Genomic DNA, 22,540 nt, shown 5'->3' with positions numbered 1-22,540 from the left:
TAAGCTGGATAGGCTACCCCACGAAAGAGAGTATCAGTGTATGCAAACTGTATTTACTGTTTAGCGATTTTTGTACAGTACAAATATTTTACTTAGCCTTATATTTCTCGAGGTTCGAAAAACAGGCCTACAAATTTTATGATTTTAAAAAACGTCACTACGATATTGTCAGTGAACTTTAACACCCGGATCACCCTGAGCGTTCATCTATAAAACATCTGTCCTTATCAGAGTCATCCTTACAGTATAAGCCTTGTGTAAGAAACATTTTACACGTGCTTTCATTTAAAAATAAAATGTGCAGTTATGACGATATAGACACCACGATGCGTCATTTAAAAGACATCTCAAAGAGACAATCACATAACATGCGAGGTATGATGCCTCACCCCGTTACTGTTCATGGTTTGACAGCTGGAACTCATCGCGCACGCGCAGAGCGAACGCGAGAATTGTGGAGTAGCGTCTCGCTGCAACCTGCGGTGGACATCCAACCCCGCCCACATCCAGGCGTGACGTCAGTTACCACGTCCATTCACATATCACTCCAACACAGTAGATGGCGATAATGTACCTTATGTTGGTGCTTCCCGAAGAAGAGAGAAAGCACAAAGTTGAAGTACTAAAGTTGTTTACCACGTCGGTAAGTAAAAGTATTTGTTTCGAAAGCCTAATGTAATTCCAAAATTTATTTATATTAATACATATATTTATGCTTGATAAAATCATACGATATATTCACAAGGATTGTACTGTGGTGCACGTAACCTCTTTTGCTGCTGTTAACTTTACGTATCAGATATCTGTCAAGCCAAAGTAAAATAAAACTTAATGGTAGCTTGTTTTGAAAAATTGTTAAAATGTAAAACATTGATAACTTAAAAACTGTGAGTCATTTGTGGAGTTTATGCACATACAGCTTGATATGCCTAGTTGAACTTTACACATGCACGTTATTAACGTTCAACAGTGTTGATAAATTTGTTGATACAGTCTTACAGGTTACTTTATCTAAAAAAAGAACTGAACTGTGCAGGACCACATCCCATTTTTACTGTTTGAACTGCAGCCAGACTGTAGTACGCAAGGAAATGCCAAATGCTTTATGACAGAAGAACTTACGGCATCTTCAGCTCCCTCTGTAGCTGCATGCTCCACAAATAAACCTTTATTTATTTTTTATTACAGGATTACAGAAAGAACATAAAGTGGAAGTTCATAAGGAACATTGGTCCAGCATGGTCCTGGGTAGAGAGTCACAGCAAGATATTCCTTGGAGAGGTGATGGAGCCTGTCTTTCTCCAGATGGATTTGTTTTCGAAAATCTGGAGGATCTGAACACGTTTATTTCAAACTGTTATGAGGAACAAGGCCTGTACGGGCCATGAAATATTCTTGTTCAATAATAAATACAAGAAATGCCCAGTGAAGCAAGAAGTGTCTTTTAATTTATCTTTAAGTATCTGGGTGACCTGGACATATTCATGTCAAGTTGTTAAAGAACAAAACCTCTGAGAGTCAAAGCCATGTTACTAAACTTCTACTAAAGTGCAATATGACATTCTAGCACATGCCACTTTTGGTCTCATTACACAATGTTTCCATTATTAACATTTGGCGTCTATGCTCCACTGTCAATTCTAACACAACCACTTTGTGTTTCATTGCACAATGAAACATACAATGTTTACATCTATGAACATTTATGCTCTATGCTGTATTATGTTGTGTTTTATACTATATTGGCTACTTCGTTGTGATAATACTCTATATTGTAATATTGTTGTGAATATTGTAAATTGTACAGTCATGCTTAGTGCTTCTAGTCTAGTGTATGAAACTTGTGTATAGTTTTAAACATGAAAACTGATATATATTTGTATTAATCATGAAGGCATCTGAAGCTTGCTCCACCAGAATGTCATTGCAAATGTACAGTGAAAATAAAGATCTTATATAATCTATCAAAACAAGTAATTTCTCTATTTAGTCTATATGTATGTATATTGTGTATGCTATTGCATATTGATCCTATAATTGACATATTTAGACTTTATGATGAAGTGGAACAAATGTTTAGAAAATTAAATGAAAATAAACTCATGAAAATATGTTAAGCATTAAATTTACAATACTAAAAAGTAATGTCCACTTAAATGTAAACTTGTTTTGGCTATGTTACAATCGATCATATTAAATGGGAATTTATATCATTACATGCTGTAAAGGAATAAGGTAAAGCAAGCATATGTTATTGTTTAACCAATGAAATTAGCTCCGTTTATAATGTTTTTATGAAATTGGGGGAGGGTGGCCTAGATTTAATTTATGTCATATTAGTTTGGATATCGTTTACAAATATAAGAATACGTGTATTGTTAAAACAAAATATAACCTTTTATTTAGATTCTAAGATTGCAATAAACTGCTTTAACATACTTCGATTGGATCAACGGGTTTCCGTGGGGAACGCACGCTTTGCCATATATGGGAGTCACGCGGTGACGTATTGGACGTGGGCGTGGCATCTGGCGCGACACCTGGATGTGGGCAGGGTTGGATGTCCACCGCAGGCTGCAGCGAGTCATACTTGGAATTGTGAGCGACCTCAAAGACGATGCACATCTTCCTCTGACCCACCACACAGAATTATGTGAGTTTAGCTGCTGTCGTCTCTTACGTCTTTTGTTTCTGGACCTTTAATGGCGCTGGTCACCGTGCAACGGTCGCCAACCCCTAGTACAACTTCCAGCCCGTGTGTTTCGGTGAGTTCCCCTATTATTTTACCCGTTTGTTTGTAGTTATCAAATGATTGTATGCATTTCCGAGCGGTAGCAGCAACTCGGGTGTTCACTCATTATGCGCATGCGCTTGCGATACTGCCCTTATCAACGATACACATGCATGATATATCAGAACTAGCCCGTTACACTACAAAAAAATAAATGCGTAAAAGTTTATGCATGATATTTGTAACTTAAGTGTTATATTCACCACTAAACCGTAAGTCTGTGAAACGTTGTTTAGAATAAAAATCATTTTAGCAGAGATACTATGCTAGTTGCTAGCTGCTAATCTTCATGTGCAGTGACATCTGGGCTTTAAAGACACGAGTAGTGTCTATGACTATGATTACAAAGAACACGACTGTATTCAAGTTAATATCAAGTTAATATTTTAATAAAGAACGGTTTAAGAAATGTTACATTATCATCTACATCAGTGGTGTTGGTTATAATTAGAATAGATGTTTTCTTTTCGTCAAATATGTGTTTGTACTGTTTGTATTCATTTGTATAACAGTATCAAAGTTTGCAATTTGAGTAGCCTGTGGGTTCACACAACTTACTAATTTCTCTGAGATGCCTCTGGTTTGATCAATATTAATATTTCACTGGGTGTGGGTCTCTGCACAAACTGAACTGTCATGTCCTTTGCATTTGTCTGCAATTGACTAAAATACTAGATTACAACTTTAGCCAGTTTATTTTATTTATAAAGCACAACATGTTAAGGACAGGGAAGAGAGCAATTCATCAGCTGTGTGGGGGGATGAAAACTTTGAAGATTGAGTCAGGCTGCAAAACGATTAATCGCAACTAATCGTTTGCAGAATAAAAGTTTTTGTTTACATCATATGTGTGTGTATGTATAATTTAAATACACAAAAATGCCAATATATATTTAAGAAATATTTACATGTGTATATTATTTTTTATATTTATATATAATTTATATTATATAATTATCAATGCTTATATATAAATATATTTTTTCTTAAGTGTGTGTGTGTGTGTGTGTGTGTGTGTGTGTGTGTGTGTGTGTGTGTGTGTGTGTGTGTACTTAATTATTATAAACAGTACACACACATATATGTAAACAAAAACTTTTATTCTGCAAACGATTCGTTGCGATTAATCATTTTGCAGCCCTAGTTAGGTCTTTAAAGTCTATTTCACGTTTTGTCATTTTGTACAGGGGCTTGTTGTCAGTGAACACAACCAAATTTTTAATATTTCAGCCCTGTTTCTCATCACTTAGGATCAAAACTCAAATATGGGTTACTGTGTTTGTCAATGCACATCGAAATGTGGTGTACTATATACTGCACAATATAAACACGTGCAACAGTATGTATGTCTCATGATCTTACAATTGACCTTTTATGTTGAGCGAGTGCTGCCTAGTTTATCATTTTGGGAATTAAACAGCCGTTAATGTAGGTCATCAGGTTAAGCTATATAAACGTTTACATACCATGGGATTAGGCATGGGCCAGTATAAGATTTTGCTATGCTAACCATAAGCCAAAATACCATGATTTAACAGCATTGCCACTGCCCACTGCAAAACTAAAATGTTTTATTTTCAAATGCCTGCATATCCAAACAACAACAACAACTGTTGTTTAAAGCATTAAATATAATATTCTTTGAAAAAAGATTCTGTATTACAGAAAAGTTTAGTGGTTTTAAAACTTTGACTCTTGAAAACCTCCGTATACTGTCTACAGTAAGTGGGATGATAGTGATGTCAGTTGATTGTCAAACCTCATGATAAATTAAATCAATCAATTTTACTTGCATTGTTACACTGAAATCCATGTAAAAGTTTGAAAAACATCACAAAACATACACACTGCGTGAGAAGCTAAGCATACTTTTACTAGCATACGCCCCGAAATCGAGTTTTCTACACCTCAGTTAATTCACCTCAAGCTGGACAGATCTTGCCTCCTTAGTGTAACATTTATGTTAACTCACTAGACTAGACCTTGTAAAGAGTGCACCCAATTTTTAAATCTGTTTATTAGAGTGAAATGGCCTTATTTTTCCCCTATTACAAGCCGTTCATCATGTGGCCACATTAAGGACCATGTGAGTCATCTTGTGAGATGTCTCAAGGTTTTTCTGAGAATGTCCTCAGTGAACTTATCCCAAAATGCCTTTTTATACCAGGCTTGACACTCGTTTAATGTATTCGTTGTGATCTGCCTGCACCAATGACGTGCCGAAAGCTAGCATTTGGTTAACAAATGAGACAGTTACTCAAATGTATATTTAAGCAAATTGTATATGTATGAGACAGCATTATAGAGTCTGGTTTTCTGTGATGTACAGCCACGCAGCAGACTTTATGAAAACTTATATTTGTGACATTCTAAAAACTGTAATCATGGCTGTATTACTAAATACAGTGCTAACTTTTAGCTGGCTAACAAAAAATCAGTGAAAATACAGATGAGGGAAGTATAAATTTTAATTTCCGGCCAGATCCACCTGACCAGCAGAATAAATATTTATTGTGAAGTCCAGCTATCAATGAACAAAACAAGGACTTTGTGGCAGAGGAAGCACGCATCTCATTGTAAGTTGTTGTTGTGTGTGTTTCTCCGAAATAAGTTAGAAAGTTCACTTTTAGCAGGATAACAATCAAAGCAGACATTGAGAGACGGCTGTATGAGCTGCTTGTAGTACTTTGAAGTTAAGCAGGCTTGACACACCATTAGTAAATAGACTAAAGATCCTCTTCTAATGGAAATGCAGATAGAAGGTGTTTTGATTAAACATCCAAGTCTATTTCATTGATTAATGATAAGTATTAGGTGTTCTTCTCATCCTTATGGTGGCCCTGCAATTTTTGGCAGTTAGATTAATCTAGGGATGCATAACGCATGTATTAATCGCGATTAATCTATAGCAGAATAAAAGTTTTTGTTTACGTCATATATGTGTGTGTGTGTAATAATTATGTGTATATAAATATGCACAGATGCATGTATAATTTTAAGAAAAAATATGTATTTATATATTAAGCATTTATATTTATATATAATATAAATTATACATAAATATAAAAATGTATATACACACACATGTAAACATTTCTTAAATATATACATGCATGTGTTTGCATCTATCTATACAAAGTTATTATACACAGTTCACACACATATATGATGTAAACAAAAACTTTTATTCTGCTATAGATTAATCGCGATTAATTGTTATGCATCCCTAGTTTAAATTGTTACTTAATCTGTATAGTTGAAAGGTCATAGCAACAATATAAACAGTGCTTGGTGTTTTATAGTTTACTTATTGGCTCCCTGAAAAATAGCTTACCAAATTATTTTTGAATAATTATTAGTAAGACTCAAAAGTAATACATTTGATACCCGACCCATATCCCTGATGTTGTTAGTGTCATGCACTATCAATTTAAATATAGGAAATTTCCCATAAATTGGGGTGGATTTTATATTAACAAGACCACAATATTCTCTTTGAATACATATTCTGTTAAATGCATTGAAATTACCACTTTTTATTTCTCTCTTTCTGCAGGAGGAGGGCAGTGCTGAAGATGATCGGCGTTCTCAGACCAGAAGGTACGTACGCATGTTTGATGTGTTCTTCATCTTCATTTATTAGCATGATAAGATAAATAGTTTTGTGATCTGTCTATGATGTTGCTGATCACTCTGAGCCTTTTGTTGGTTTTGAGGAAAACATTTGTGTTTGTATAAGATCTTAGGTGAAATTTAGTATCTCAACCACCAGAGGGAGTATCAAGAACAGCACATGACAGAGGATCTGAGTTTAGATGTTTCATTAAACGTGTTTCATGCCCAGACGGCATTGTTTGACTTGTTTATTTAAAGAAATCCAACAAATGCAGAGCAGATGTCATTGTCAACCATAATTTAAATGGATGTCAACTAAAAAATAAACATTAATTAAAAAATAATTCGTTTTATATTAGTATGGCATTATCATCAATATAGGTTAAATCACTTATGTTGTAACTGATTCCATGACTACCTTGTGTTCGTGACCATGCAAATTAGTACGAGGTATAATTTGGCTAGTACAATATTTACATGACTATCTGTTTGTTAAATCTGATAAAGGAGAGATATGTGTATTAATATACCCATGTAGTGACATCAGGCTTGTTTGTTTTGGTTTTGTTTTGGAATGAGTGATTCGTTGTCATCATCTCCATCACGTACACACTTTTTATGTGCTGCATATATTCAAAGAATTGAAACTACAGACGTTCACAAAGTATTAAACGTCCAACGGCTTTTGCATTTGTTAAGCAAATTTTTGGCTTAATAAGTTATACTTTCAGTGACTACTACGTGTCTAATACTAGGGTTGTGCCGATAGACAATATAGACGATAGTCAGACATGGCCGAAAGCGGGCCTTCATGACAATAGTTGGCATGTTTGCCCATTACAGTTTAAAATTATTTTTATTATTATTAGCATCATAGTTTCACATTAACATTCGCATTGCGTGCTTTTTCTTGCACGAGAGGGTTTGTGAGCTCCACTTTGCATGAGCGAGCATCTTGGACTCTTGCTCGGACCTAAATGTGCGCGGTATGGACTCCTTCTCGCACCTAAACATGTAATGCGCATGACTCGGACTCTTCTTCGCACCTATCCGTGGGTTTACACCAGACTCGAGTTCAACGATTTGCGCGAGTAGATTACATACAAAGTCAATGCAATGACGCAATCAGACGTGTCCTCGCGTGGGGCGATGCGCCTCAAACGCGTCTTCACCCAAGTTGAAAATATTCTACTCGAGCGAAAAATTCGCATGACACGAAGCTAAATCACGCGAGTAATCTAGAGGGAGTAACGCAACACCCCGCGTTTGGTGTGTACGTAGCATAATACTCGCGGCTCAGAGATTTCCTTGCACTAGAGAGGTTGTTGTTAGGCGCGCAGGGGTTTAAAACCAGTTAGTTGTTCCCACTCCCTGCCACGCAGGAAGTGACACGTTCGGATTAATGGCATCAGTTTTAAAAAGGTTGCGCTCGTGACAGTGTTGTTAGCTTCTTTTTTTGTCCACTAATCAAATGGCTTGTCTTATGAGTAAAAAATTAGCAAATAATTAATGAGTAAACTATTGCCCCACCCTCCGATACTATCGTGTTTCTGCGATCTCGCAGGCGGACGATATTGCCCAACACTATCTAATACTGTTCATGTTTGGCATATCTAACATCATACTACAGATTTTCCCATACAAACTGCAGAAAATGTGAATAACATCTGTGCTCACCCCTAAAACATTTATCGCCCCCCAAAAACTGTTGATTTAATTCCCTGAAAGAGTACCACATGGCTTTGATTCAGAATTGCAGAATTAAAACAGGCATATGAAGTTGTGCAGCACATGGTTGACAGTGTTTGGATTTCACTTCCAGGATTTGGAAAGAGTTCAGACTGTGCTCTAATTTCAATCATAAGAATCTTGGCTGGGTAACTGATCAGTATTTAAGATTAGTTGCGCAACGCAGTTTATCTTCCCACCTCCATCTCGGAGGGTCGTGCATGACGTCATGCTTTTGTTTTTGCAGTATCCAAGACAAAAAGTTAAATCCTCAGGTCTTGGTAACAAGGCATCGCAAAAGTTGGCGCTCCGAATGCTGCGCCACACATGGCCTCAATTACAGGGCACGTTAGGTAATCCTATGGCGACTCTGATGTAATTTTTGCGAACCTCTCCTGTCACTGAGTGCTTTGTGTGTAGCACCCCCAATTCAACAACCTGACTCTGGATTACATAACACTCATCTTAAATGAAATGTGGATCTAGCTGTGCACGATTACAGGGTGTGGTAACTTCCCAGTAACACATCTTGCTTGCTGCCTAATACAGTACATAGTGCTGTCATTCACCTCAGCAAGAGTTTGGTCTAACTTGTACATTTATCTCTGTTATGGGCAGCCCTTCGAGATTAGTTGCATGCAGTTAATGCAAAATGTGGGCGGTATTTTAAAAGCATTTCAAAATTCAGACTGCAAGAAGCATGATTGTAAGACCCACTGTGGTAGGGGGAATTTAAGAAAATTAAAATAAATCAGATCCATTTTGACCTCACAGACTGAAGTTACAAAAAACCTGCAAATGCTCAAGAATCTGTCTGTCAGAGGGCTGTGAACTAGCACTACCGTCATCATCATCGTTGCTGTTTATTGGGTTTTTATAGGACTATTAAGCCATGGCAGGCCTGCAGTGCATTTGTGATGTTTTTTATGAGACTGTTCAGTCTTAGCTTGCATGCAATGCATTTGCTTTATGCACTGGCCTTATTCCAACAGCTCAAATTAGTCTTGGAACTGGAGAGGAGGACGGTTAAGAGAGTGAGCAGGAAATACAAGCATGAAAAATCAAAATGAAAAAAATCGATCCATTATATGCAATTATAATGTCCTGTGCTGCTGGCATATAATGTAAAGTGTGGCTGAGCAGGTTCATCTGGAGTTTATACAGAGATATTGGCCTATTAATGTATTGTGTGTGTTTGTGCGTGTGAATGTGGATTAGGTTGGCCGATAGATTCTCCCAGGGCTGGGCGAATCCAGAAAGTATACTTAATCACACCTGCGTTTCTCTAATTTAGTTTATAGCATTGAGATTTGCTGCATCCGTCCCTTATTGCACCAGTTGTAACTGTCAGATATTAGTCTTAGTAATATTAAACTTAATGCTGATTTTTGATTTTTCTGAAGAAGAGTTGAGGTTGTAGGATGTATTTTTCCTTAATAGTTGAATTGTATTTTCAATATGATTAAAAATAAACAAAAAACTGTTCTTATTGTACAGTAGACTCTCAAAACGAAAGGTACAAAAGCTGTCACTGGAATAGTACTGGTATCCTTTCAAAACGTACACCTTTGTTCATAAAGAGTGCATATTAATACCTATAAATATATATCTAGGGCTGACAAAAGATTAATCGCGATTAATCGCATACAAAATAAAAGAGCACACCCACACATACATATACATATATGCACACGTTTCATATATACATGCATCATGTGTGATTTTATATATACAAAATAATTACACACAGCGCACACACATGTATTATGTAAAAACAAACTTTATTTTGTATGCGATTAATCGCGATTAATATTTTGACAGCCCTAATTGTTACTTAAAGGTACATATGAAGAGTTTCGTTGTAGAACGGGATAAATCCATTTTTTTACATTTTTGTCAAAACATGTTTATTATTATGTTATCATGTTATTATTTTGTTTTATGGTGCTACTTGGCTGTATTTTTTAAGTTATGAAGGTTTAAATCAAAACAAACCAACTGCAGTTGCATTGAAATTAATTGGAATGCACAACCAAAAAACGAGATTTCTGAACAATTAAAAAAACGGTGGTTATCTCGTTTGCAACGAAACTCTTCATATATCTAAATGGTACAAGTTAGGGCCTTTTTAATGGGTACTTTACATTGGAGACGATAACTCGCGTCATTGTTTACTTTTGGGTTTGTACCTTTTGCATATCGTTAACGTACTAATACACACTTACACACCAATGTAAAGGAAATGTAAAATGTCGTGAATCGGACCAGGCGCCCCTTTAACTTATAAAATCAATTTGAAATTGTTTAACTTAATTTTTAAGTCAACTTTTCACCAGACAAAACTTTAAATAGAAGATTGAACTGACTTGCAAAACCAAGTTGTTTCAACTTCATGCTGCATTTTTTTAACTGTGTGTTATGTGTTCCTATTGCTCAATCGGTAGAGCATTGTCTTGGGTCATGAATTCAATCCCCAGGGAACATGCATATTGCTAAAAATAGCTTGAATGCACTCTAAGTCCCATTTGAACAACAGCAAAATGCAAAAATGTAAACGTATTCACGACAAATGCAGACATGATGGATTCTTCACAATCCTCACAGATGAATACAAATGTTATGAATTTTGAAGTTTAAATGCATTTACTAGAAATATCAGACAAATTTTGACACATATTGTGTTCATCTGTGTTGGACATAACGTGCAAGTGTCGTCAAACTTTTGTTAAACACAGAGCTTATTTTTTTGCTATAATCCAAAAGTCTATTTGAAAAATGAATGGGCTTTTTTGCAAGGGGACCAGAATCCCGCTAACTTCCTGGTTAGCCTACAAAAATACGTCATCCCTGCCGCACTCTATTCGTGTTTTGAGGCTTTTTTGTTTACATAAGAAGGCAGTTTGGCAATCATACCAAACATTTAAGTCATATTTAATCTTAAATGAGTAATTTGAAAAGTTTGTAATCAAATGACAAACTTTCAAGTGTGACGTATTTAATTCATTGGATGACAAACAGGCATTACTGTATGGTTATGTAATATAAAACATATTCGGGTTGAATTTACAACAAAAATAAATAGGTCATAGTGCATGTCCCAATCAAATACTGAATTTCCCATGTGGTTGAATAACTTTAATGATGAAGTAAAGAATTTCTATCAGACACATTCCCAGCTCTTAGTAAAGGAAACACTTGGCCTTTCAGATCAGTGCAATCATGAAATGGGGGTAATCAAGGGAGCATCCATAAAGCACCAGTGACCTTTTCCAGAACATCGCACGCAAGACGGCAGCCATTGCACAACAAGGACTAACGTTTTTGTAAACATGACATGACAACAGCAACAGCTCAGATTACCAGCCAAGTCAAAAGATCTTAACATGGACAACTTGGATAGGCTGTAAACACAAACTAACTTACACAACCTTCTCTGTGCTAACTGACTTCGAAGTGTTTATTGATAAGCCCTGAGATGGTTTGCCTTGTCAGGAAATGCATGTGATATACTGAAACATAAACCTTCATATTCTGATGCAATTGGTTTGAAGTAAATAAGTGAGGACCAACATCAAGCACCCACGTGTGTAGCAGATCTTTATTTCTAAATTTTAATAGCAAAGGTCTGCATTAACACAAAACTTTGCTTTAATTTTTACTCACAGCTGGCTATGTAGGAAACAAGCAGTCCAAATAAGTTTTTATGAACCCATTACTACAGTATGTGAGACAGCAGGTGGTCAACATTGAGCTACTTGATAGAGTTGCAGTTGTTAACCACACTGACGGATGCAAATCCAAAACCTCGTCATCATGTCTCATCACTTTACTGTGGCACGACGATATGCAGATGTTAACTTTCTCTGCAAAGTACATGGTTCACCCAAAAAAGATAATTGTCATATTTACTTAATTACAAGTTGTATCTATGAAGCACTGAATGAGATATAAGACAGCCTTAGTCACCATTTTATGTTTCACTGAAGAAAAAAGTTTCAAAGTTTATAACAATGTGAAACAATAAAATGTATGTTTAAAAACTTTAAAATACCATGGTAAACAAGAACAGTGCTTCAGTGGAATCCAGTTGTACTTGATTTCCTCTGTCCTGCCGCTCACAGGTGCGGCTGCTATTAACTTTTCAGTTGGTCGTTGTGACTGTTGCCAGTTTGTTGTCTGTATACGAATAAATAAAATTAAAGCATTATCATCAAAAATTTAAAATTCATGTTGTGTAAATAATACTCTTCAAAGTTGGCAGCATTTATGATATATAGCTTATATCAGGTCTGGGTAAGGTAATGATATTTCATGAAATATGTTGTGCCAAATACATGGATGTGCAGGAATATATATTTTCCTTCTACTATGGCAAGAAGGAAAGACTTGTTTATCATTTTTTAAATGCCATTATGATCTATTTTAAGGTTGTCCTTGCTATCAGTGAATATTGGTTGCGGGCCAAGTCATACACTTCGATTTGCAAAAGAATGATGGCTACGTTTGGATAAATATTTTTGACTGAGAGTGATTTACATAACTGAAAATGACTTACATGTTTCCTTTTTTCTCTGTTTGTTATTTCAATATTAATCCCTTTTATGTATCTTATATTATGAGTGACCATGACAACTAATGCTTCAAAGACCTGCTTTTTAATCAACTTTTCCACTTTGTGTTACAACAAAGGCATTGTTTTGTTTTGTGTACTTAGTACTTACTTCTAGAGACTAAAAGAGAGGGATATTTTCAACCGTGTAGACCCATTTAGTCAGTATCCCTTCACTCTGAAAAGTCTGTTACTCAGGCCTCAATTCACCAAGGCCTTTGATAACGTTTCTTAGGGGCAGATCACACCAAATGCATTTATGGCAGTTGTATGTGCCTTTTTTGAATTATTTTTTATATGCAGTAAGGGGACGAGCACACCAAAGCTTTTACGCTCGCGGACGGCGCATGTTTTTAATGGAAGCTCTGCGTTTTTCAAATAGGCAAGCAGCTAGCAGTTTTCTTTCGCGCTGAAAACCGGCGCTTAGCGGTTTTTCCGCGCCGAGTGCAGAGAGTTGAAAAATATTCAGCTTTGGGTGAAAAGCTCCGCTTGTCAATGACAGTTCTTACACGGCTGTCCAATCACAGTGGAGGAGGGGCGGGACATTACCACAGCAACCAACCGGCTCACAGCTGAAGTATCACAGCTACCAAAGTGCTCCGCTGAAAAAAAACAGCTGACATTCAGCGTCCTCCAGGCGTTTTTAGCTGCGTTTAAAAGTTTTAGTCTGCACAACCCCTAACGGTGCATTCACACGGGGTGTAAGCGTTAACGCTTCCCATTTACTTTTAATGGGTGACGTCATGCATTGCCGAACTGAATTGTGGATCCGTCTGCGCCGCGTCAGTGCCGTTGCTCACTGCAGAAGTCGAACATTTCTCAATTATTCAAGTGGCAACGTGTGCGTTAGCCAATCAGATCGCCTTATGCAAATAACCTAGGCAGAGCCAGCCAATTACGTTTATGGAAGACAGAGCATAGGTTGCGGCCACTGTATTTGGCTGTTCGCCACGCTTCAGACAAGCCTTCCGTCTAGTGTTTATGCTTTCGCCCCGCGTGAATGTATCGTTAGCGTTATGCGCGCTGTTTATGCACGCTTATACCACGGGTCTGTTGAATGCTGTATTCTGATTGGCTGAGAAATTATCCGTGGGTATGCATTAATTTCTGATAGCCGCACACCTAACTTGTCAAATGTCTTAAAAATAGGCACCAGAGCAATGTTTGTGGTAACCGTGGTATAAGAGGAATAATTGACTCTGGTCCTTTGAATTATTTGGAAATAATCATTATTTTCTTAAAATTCAATGGCCCGTCGTCAATTATTCCTTACTGAACGCCTTGCGTTTGTTGCCGCATGCGTTTTTGAAGGAGCGCTGAGAGCGGAAAAGCGCCCGACGTCATTTGCGTCTTACTATTGTCCAATCGAATGAGGGGAGAGGCAGGCTATTTGTTGTAGTGACGGAAGTTTACTCACTCTTTCCTGTGACTTTTATGTCAAATACTTATATCAAATTAAATCAGTATAATGACATTGGCATGATATTTACATCTGAAATAGCATTTTTTGTTTAAAGGGATAGTTCACTTTAAAATGAAAATTCTGTCATAATTTACTCATCCTCATGTTGTTCTAAACCTGTATGAATTTATTTTTTCTGATGAACACAAAAAAATATATTTTGAGACATGGTGGTAAACACACAGCAGTAAGTGACCATTGACTTTCGTAGTAGGAAAAAAATATTTTGGAAGTATTGTGATAAATGACTAAGAAAATATTTTGATAAATGATGGTAACCACACAGTTGACTATACCCATTAAATTCCATCAAATTATGGGAGTCTATGGTCACTTACTGCTGTGTGTTTACCATCATTTTTCAAAATATCTTCTTTTGTGTTCATCAGAAAAAAGAAATTCATACAGGTTTAGAACAACATGAGGGTGAGTAAATGATGACAGAATTTTAATTTTAAAGTGAACTATCTCTTTAATATACGTTCTAACTTTTTATTGACTGTTATGACTGTTTAATTGTGCCATTAATGCATTTGCACAACAACTGCTTTATGTTATAAAATGAATGTAATTTTAAATCTATAAATAATATGAACAATAAAAATGACATAAGCAACAGTCAGGTGATTGATTTTAATGTTCCACGCTGCAAAAGCAATAATGCTTAATGCTTTTTGTTTATTTTCAATTTTTTATTTTAATTGCAAATATTAAAAACTTTAAAAATACCTTTTATTACGTTTATAATTATATAAAATTAGGAATGCATTTTTGCAATCATTTTACATCAAATTTGAGCAAGTGATTCAGCGCCCCCATGAACTCTGGCAAACTCTGGCATTGTACCAATATAAATCTAGAAATGTACTAATATAACGTAGAGACTGTCACCATATATTTTCTACACAGCGATGTAGAACAAATTCCAGACGCATTTTAGTAAGAAATGAAATTTTGTTTAAGCAAAACTAAGCTGTTTTTTGGACCATGGAGATTTTTTTGATGTGTTCATTGCAATTCTCATTAAACAAAACATTTAATTATTATTACATTTTAAAATATACATTTTTGGAATTGCACAATATTTGTTGTAATGCATTTTCTTTATGCTTATAAAAAATCTAGTATTTATAATTCATTTATTTCTTTTGATGTTAAGTTTAAGTGTGTTATGAGATTGACAACACCTTGCCAGTGGTTTAAACTCGGCTTGCTAAATTTATATTTTGCCTTAGTTCCTCTGTTTTTTTTAACCTTCTTAGCTATACATAGATCTTCCATGCTGGCTTTAAAAACAGCAGTCTGTTCTAAAAGATGCACTAGAGTGCACTTCAGACTCGTGATCACAGATCTGAGACCGTGTTCCGCGCGGCGCTGTGACATTTCACAAGAAGTTGCGCTGTCGTTGCGCTGGTGTCTGAACGTGCCGTACGTCTTTAGATCCCTGCATTGAGCCTTTCCTAAAGCACATGTCAGCGGCTCCTCCTCTCTGTTCAAGCACTAGTGCACCGCACTTCACTCATGTAAAGTACGAATGCGCGAGCTTGTAAAGGGTCACCGGTCAAGCAAGTTTACAAGTTAATGTACATTTTAACACGTTTTATTTTGGTTTTATGTGTGTTTTTACTGACCGTTTAGCGTATTTGAGAAAGACGGTCACTTTTTGTTACGATTTCTTTTATATTTTATCATTGACGTATATTAGCGAACGTTATTAGGGCCACGTTGGTGTCGTTTAAGGCGGAGTGTATTATTTTTGGACTGTTTTAGTGAACCCCCCGACACATTTCTCCGTCAGAACTTGAGTTTGTTCGCATCACCCCTCGTTCATTGTTTTTGGGGAAGGAAACAGCATGGACGTAGAGGAGTGAGGATAGTTGAGGATATACGGCACTGTGCCCGGTTCTCTCATCGTCCGTCATGACCCTGGACAGTGTGGCGGTAACGGAGAACTCTGACCGGGGATTCTGCTCCTGCTGCGGGGCAAAAATCATGCCGTACTTCTCCGACAACGCCGTCGCTTCTCAAAACCAGATCAACCAGCTGTAAGTGATTATGGTGTTGAACATTTATGAGCACTTTTAACGATGTTTACTTTTAATAGTTTGACTTTTTCAACAACACTGACGCTTTAATCGTTATATGAAAGTTATGAAAGGGGAACTGTATTACTAAACTGTATTGTGACGGTAAGTACACTGAGAAACTGTCTTTTTATCAGAAGTGGATGTTTCCTAAGCCTTCATGACGTCCAACCCTATTGTGAAAGATGACAGGAGATGTGATTCACTAACCTGTTCACGATTTTAACACATGAGTCGGACAATAACTTTACTCCAGGTTTTTAACATACCATATAAAGTCATGTAAATACTATAATGGGTTTGTATAAGCCAGCCTTTTTGAAATGACTCTAGGTGGTGATATGTGAGTTGTTTTGTTTAGGTAAATTATTTATCATTTAGCTAAAAGTTGACAGTGAAATCAAACAATCAAAAAAGTTAAAAACAATACGCTGTATGACTTTTTATATACATTACTACTGTCTTTCCAACCCATATGATAGCAATGTCTCACTAAAATATTTGCTGTAACTCTCTAACATCAAATTAATCTGTATGTATTCATGTATTTGTCATTTAAGTGTTGCTATTAAATTCCTAAGGTTTGCCACTGTATGCTGTATCTCAAAATTAATTGAATTGACACCATCATGATCCAATGCACAACTCTCAAGTGTAAACTTTTGTATTTGATTTGAATGACATTTTCACTCGTGTTTGTTTGTGGTTGTGCTTTTTTCACCATGTTTCAGCCACAGTTTTGCATGTCTGAAAGACCCCAGAGAACAGCGTGTACCAATACAATACCTGTACATCCCAACACAGTGTAAAATCCTTAGATTCAGACTTAAATTACATTCGATTGCTTTGTTTCAGTGCATAAAATGGTAGTGTACACCTGTATTTAGTCTTAAGGGTTCACCGGATGTTAGTCAGTACTTTTATGGCATCATTCATTTTCCGCCACATGCAGAGGTATGAGTATTTATATACGGTTTAATTATAAAAGACTTGATCACCAGGGTGGATTTCTCTTACAGTCACACCTGAAACCAGTCAGGTGTAACTGGGTTTGTTTGGCTTTGTCTTGTTTGACAGATTCAAACAAAACCTGACGGGGAATCCCATGCCGATGTCTCGCAATGTATAAAACTCCCATTATTCGCTGTGTGTATATCGCCAAACCGAGTGACTAAGAAGAGGTCTGTGTTTGTCAGCAACCTTTAATGATTAACCTGGGAAATTGCAGGTGTGGGCAACCAGAAAGAAGTATGGTGTTGAAACTTGCAGTGTGAAAGAAAACTCCAGTACTTGTCTTGGTTTAAAATGCCTAAGTACATGTTTGGTTAATATGCATGACTTTATAGGTGTAAGCATTTCTCTGGTTTTAAGGAAGTGTTATGCAGTTTGTACTTCTGTGAAATTATGACACGTAATTTTTTTTGGGAAATCACTTCCTGAAAGCAGTACTGTAAAGTGTTGAAACCTCGAAACACAGCTGAGAAGTGCTTGGTGTTAAGATGTTGCAAAATTTTTAAGCAATAAAGGCACATTGCGTGGGAATTATTTGATATGTTACACAACTTACGCTAAATAATTTAACATGCATTTAAAACTAGCTAGGCTACTGTAAATTTTCTACTGTAAATTTCAAATCCAATATCTATTAATACCAAATATAAGACACTTTTTTTGCTTATGTAAAATTTTATTTGTCCTACTGAACTAAACAAACATAATTTCTAAAGACAAGAAAGGAGAAAACAAATAAAATATATATTTTTTTAAATGTTAAAAAACAAAGTCAAAGTAAAACATGCCGCTTAATATGTAAACATGTTAATATTTAAGCATGACCCTGAAGTACTCATTCACAGATGTTTCTTTTCCAAATTTTTCTTCAAACAAAATCCCGCCTTTTTCATTTAGTATAGTTGGCATGACTTTAATTGGTCACCTGTGTGGACCAATCAAAACGCAAGAATCTGTGTGATGATCCAAAATAGTGCCTCATTTAATTTTAAAATCTGGACTTGTGGTGTCAAAATTTTACCCTAGTGTTTTATTATACCCTTTTCGCACTTCTATTTGGTCTACATATGCCTACGTGTCTCTGCATGAGAGCCAAGAGGCCTAATTTGTATCTCAGAAGGTGACAGAATGCCATCCCTCACTCACTCTCTCTGAATATCAGACCTGAACTCATACGACCTTCAGCCTTGGCCTATATTTATCCCTTTCCTAGTGAGAAACTGACTAATATGGCCAGGGACGGGTGGGGGTCAGGCAACATTCGGCTTGTTGCGTGGCTCTCAAAGGTGCCTTACATAGTGATGATTGTGTCTGTGGCCTAACAAGTAACGTCCAGTGCTGTATGCCAAAAGAAGACCAACCCACTTTTCTCTCTGGGTCTCTCATCTGTTTGACCCATCAGGATCTTTATTTATTGTGATTGTGTGTGGCAGTATGAATGTGCCCGCCTTTACATATCTGCCACTGTGAAATGCCAGTGGGTGTAAATTACGTCGTAAGGCTCCTTGCACACGAACACAGCGCTGCTTGTGCTGCAACCAGCCCGTGCCACATAATTGAAATGGTGTCGGCACCCACGATGCAAAATCTTTCAGTGTTTAGCAAGCTTTGGTGTTTGCATTGTTGCCGTGAAATACTACATGATCTGCTGCATGCAGAAAATGTAACCTAAAATTAGTTATCCCTTCTGCGCACCTCTTGAATTTAATTTGCAACAACTCGCCACCAAATACAAATTTAGTAATCTTGCAAATGCTATGCCCTAGTGCTCATTGTAATCGAGCAATTTGTGTGCTTTGTTCTCCTTTTGCACAGAATTCGCCCAGCTGTCGTGTTTGGTCACATGAGCTGGTATACAGTAGCTACCAGCCACACTGTAAAAGTCCATCAGCGATCTACATTCGCTCGCACAGCTGTTTATTTTTAGGAGTGTAAAATTAGCTGCATCAACCTGCAGCTCGTATCCTCTTATGTGCTGATAAGTGAGAGGTTTTGTGAAGCGCTGAGTGTAGGCAAAGTTTGCGAGGTTAGAAGAGAACTTAAAAGACATTAGTCTTAGAAAAAGTAAGAGTTGTTCTCCTTATTCTTATCCTGTTCGCATAAAACTTCTGTTTTTTTGCATATGCAAAACTTTCTCAGAAAAGCAATCCCTATACCAGCTATCATGCATATTAGAGCCAGATATGAAAGAGAAGAATGAGAGAGATGGAAGACGAGAGAGAGAGAGAGAGAGAGAGAGAGAGAGAGAGAGAGAGAGGAAACAGCTGGGTCAGGGGGTGAGTGGGATATGGGAAATGAGATCAGCCGAGCTTAATGTTTTTGTTTTCTTTTTCTTTCTTCCTCTGTGTTTCTTGCATTCCCCATATTCCATAATCCTTCCTTTCCCGAAGAGCAGAGGTGGATGAACAGCTCACGTTTCCGTAGAATTACCCACATTCCTCAAAGGCAGTAACAACGAGTAATTTTTGGATTCATGTGCGGAAAGTCCAAAATTTGTGCCATGTAATACAGCAGCTAGCGGTTTAGATCAGGAAAAACTCCATATTCCATAATCTTTCCTTTCTCGAAGCCCAGATAGCATAGGTGAATGAAGCGCTTGCATTTCCGTAGAATTACCCACGCTCCTCAAAAGCAGTAACAATGAGTACATTTTGGATTCATGTGCGGAAAGTCCAAAATCTGTGCCACGTACTACAGCAACTAGCGGTTTAGATCAGGAAAAACTCCATATTCCTTCCTTTCCCAAAGCCCAGATATAAATGAAGCGCTTGCATTTCCGTAGAATTACCCACGCTCCTCAAAAACAGTAACAACGAGAGTAATTTTTGGATTCATGTGCGGAAAGTCAGAAATCTGTGCCGTGTAATACAGCAACAAGCGGTTTAGATCAGAAACTTAATATTTCGTAATCCTTCCTTTCCTGAAGCCCAGATAGCAGAGGTGGATGAACAGCTCACGTTTCCGTAGAATTACCCACATTCCCAAAAGCAGTAACAACGAGAATGACTGCGATTCATGTGCGGAAAGTCCGAAATCTGTGCCATGTAGTACAGCAGCTAGCGGTTTAGGTCAGGAAAATATTCATAATCCTTCTTTTCCCGAAGCCCAGATAGCATAGGTGAATGAAGCGCTTGCATTTCCGTAGAATTACCCACGCTCCTCAAAAGCAGTAACAACGAAAGTGATTTTTGGATTCATGTGCGGAAAGTCAGAAATCTGTGCCATGTAATACAGCAACTAGCGGTTAAGATCAGACAAACTTTCCATTCCCGAAGGTGTTGAGCTGATGGTAGTGCATTGAAATAACAGCTGCTACAGGTCACGAGTTTCCCAGCTTTCTTTATCAGAGCGTCCGTGGCCTCTGCCCGGCACAGCTTAATAACAGCATCTCTCCATGGTGATTTTCCAAACAGTCCTGCTTGCACACACATGCGGACCTTGTCTGAGAGCACCTTTATGTCGTCATAGCGCAAGAAGAATGGTCTTTACCAGCATGTAAATGCAAATTGAGTTGCAATTGAAACTACGGATTTGTACATAATATCTATTCTTAGGTTTTGTGTTCAGTAATGAACCTTAGTAAAGGAAGGGTTATGTCATATGTTTTGGTATGTTGATATGTGGGTTAACAGTCTCCCTTTCTATTGTTTTCCTCAGTATCAGCGAGAACTTCCTAACAGTCAAAGGCGCCGCCCTCTTTCTCCCGCATGGAAATGGCTCCTCTCCTTCAGTACCCCGCATCACACAGCGCCGTAACAAACACACAGGTACAAACCACGTGCACTAAATATGGCTCTTAATAATGCACACTGTATTTTCCAGCTAAGAAGGTTCACAAATCAAAAGATCGGTGCTATGTGGCAATGCAGAGCTCAAAGCTGTCATTGAGCTGAAGGACATTTATTATGTTAATGAAGACTGTGTATGTGCATGTGCATGCTTGCTGATACTGCTGTGCTTGCAAACAACACAGCATTGATTTAGCTATGAGGTCCATTAGGGGGATCTTACCCATAAGCATCGGAAAGAGTAAATACAAAAATTACAGAATAAAGGTAGCATTATTTGTTCAGCATTACCTTAATTATTACCTTAGGTTTGCCTTAAGTCAGCAATCACAACAATGCCTGTTTTTAGCTCTGGTGGAATATTTCTGTTCATGATTTACAAACCCCAACCTAATCAAACACCGACCAGACAAGGAACGCATTCTGTTTTGGAGGAAGTGAAACTGACTATCACAGGTGTTGTATTCAAATGTCACACACCAAAAGGTTTATGGTTGCTTATGGTTCCTCTTTAGGTGACCTTCAGCAGCATTTGCAGACCATGTTCACTCTGCTACGCCCTGAGGACACCATCCGACTGGTAACTACCATCATCCAGACCAAACCGATCTAACCACAGTTGGCCGGTAAAAGCAGAAAGGTTTAGAAATGTTTTATCTGTCGTTTCACAGGCTGTCCGTTTGGAGAGCGCTTACCACCAGCGTACACGTTACATGGTGATCGTCTCCACCAATGGCAGACAGGACACCGAAGAGAATGTTGTGCTGGGAATGGACTTTAGCAATTCAGACCGGTCAGTATTGGAGATAACTTTTGTTTTGTTGAAAGAAAACGCTTTAAGGTGGTGCTTATAATGTGATGATGTGTTTCCTGTAGCACTTGCACTATTGGGCTGGTCTTACCCTTGTGGAGCGATACGCTTATACACTTGGATGGAGATGGGTGAGGCATGATATGCACACACAAACCAGTTCCTTATTTTGAAAGTTTTGCAGTGTGCTAAAGATTATGATTTGTTTTTGCACAACAGGGGCTTCAGTGTGTCTACTGTTAACAGAGTTCATGTCTTCAAACCAGTCTCTGTGCAGGCCATGTGGTAAGTGTCTATAAAGACGGCTTCCTGCTACCATTATAGGCCTCATGTAGTCTAACGTAGAGGTTTGTGGCTTTCAGTCCATGCGTATATGTTTATATGATGTCTCTCGGATACTCACAGGTCAGCCTTGCAGTCCCTGCATAAGGTTTGCGAAGTGGCCCGATGTCATAACTACTACCCGGGCAGTCTTTTCCTGACGTGGGTCAGTTACTATCAGAGCCATGTGACCTCCGACCAGCACTTTATTAATGAGTGGAATGCCATGCAAGATGTACAGTCCTACCGCGCAGACTCACCCGTGCTCTTCACCGACTTGTGAGTAATGTGTACTCGAGTGTAGTTCTCACTTCTTCTTT

At 37.6% G+C, this 22,540-nt stretch overlaps 1 protein-coding gene across 2 annotated transcripts in view; it reads left to right on the top strand.

Annotated features, from left to right (window-relative positions):
* Positions 1 to 2,599: 2,599 nt before the first annotated feature.
* The window catches only part of ssh2a (slingshot protein phosphatase 2a), a 28,406-nt gene continuing 8,465 nt past the window's right edge, over positions 2,600 to 22,540 (top strand). The window contains exons 1-8 of one of the 2 annotated variants that reach the window (XM_055196710.2): positions 2,600 to 2,765; positions 6,348 to 6,391; positions 20,958 to 21,067; positions 21,604 to 21,668; positions 21,760 to 21,881; positions 21,965 to 22,030; positions 22,119 to 22,184; positions 22,305 to 22,499. In XM_055196710.2, coding sequence (XP_055052685.2) covers positions 2,703 to 2,765; positions 6,348 to 6,391; positions 20,958 to 21,067; positions 21,604 to 21,668; positions 21,760 to 21,881; positions 21,965 to 22,030; positions 22,119 to 22,184; positions 22,305 to 22,499 — 731 coding nt within the window. In that variant the 5' untranslated portion in view covers positions 2,600 to 2,702. Of the gene's footprint in view, positions 2,766 to 6,347; positions 6,392 to 15,613; positions 16,251 to 20,957; positions 21,068 to 21,603; positions 21,669 to 21,759; positions 21,882 to 21,964; positions 22,031 to 22,118; positions 22,185 to 22,304; positions 22,500 to 22,540 lie in introns of those variants that run through there. The other variant, XM_055196708.2, reaches the window with a different exon arrangement.

Source organism: Misgurnus anguillicaudatus, chromosome 24, assembly GCF_027580225.2.
Source record: "Misgurnus anguillicaudatus chromosome 24, ASM2758022v2, whole genome shotgun sequence".
NCBI lineage: Eukaryota > Metazoa > Chordata > Actinopteri > Cypriniformes > Cobitidae > Misgurnus > Misgurnus anguillicaudatus.
The sequence above is the reverse complement of the archived record's forward strand: the minus strand, read 5'-3'. Positions and strand labels throughout refer to the sequence as shown.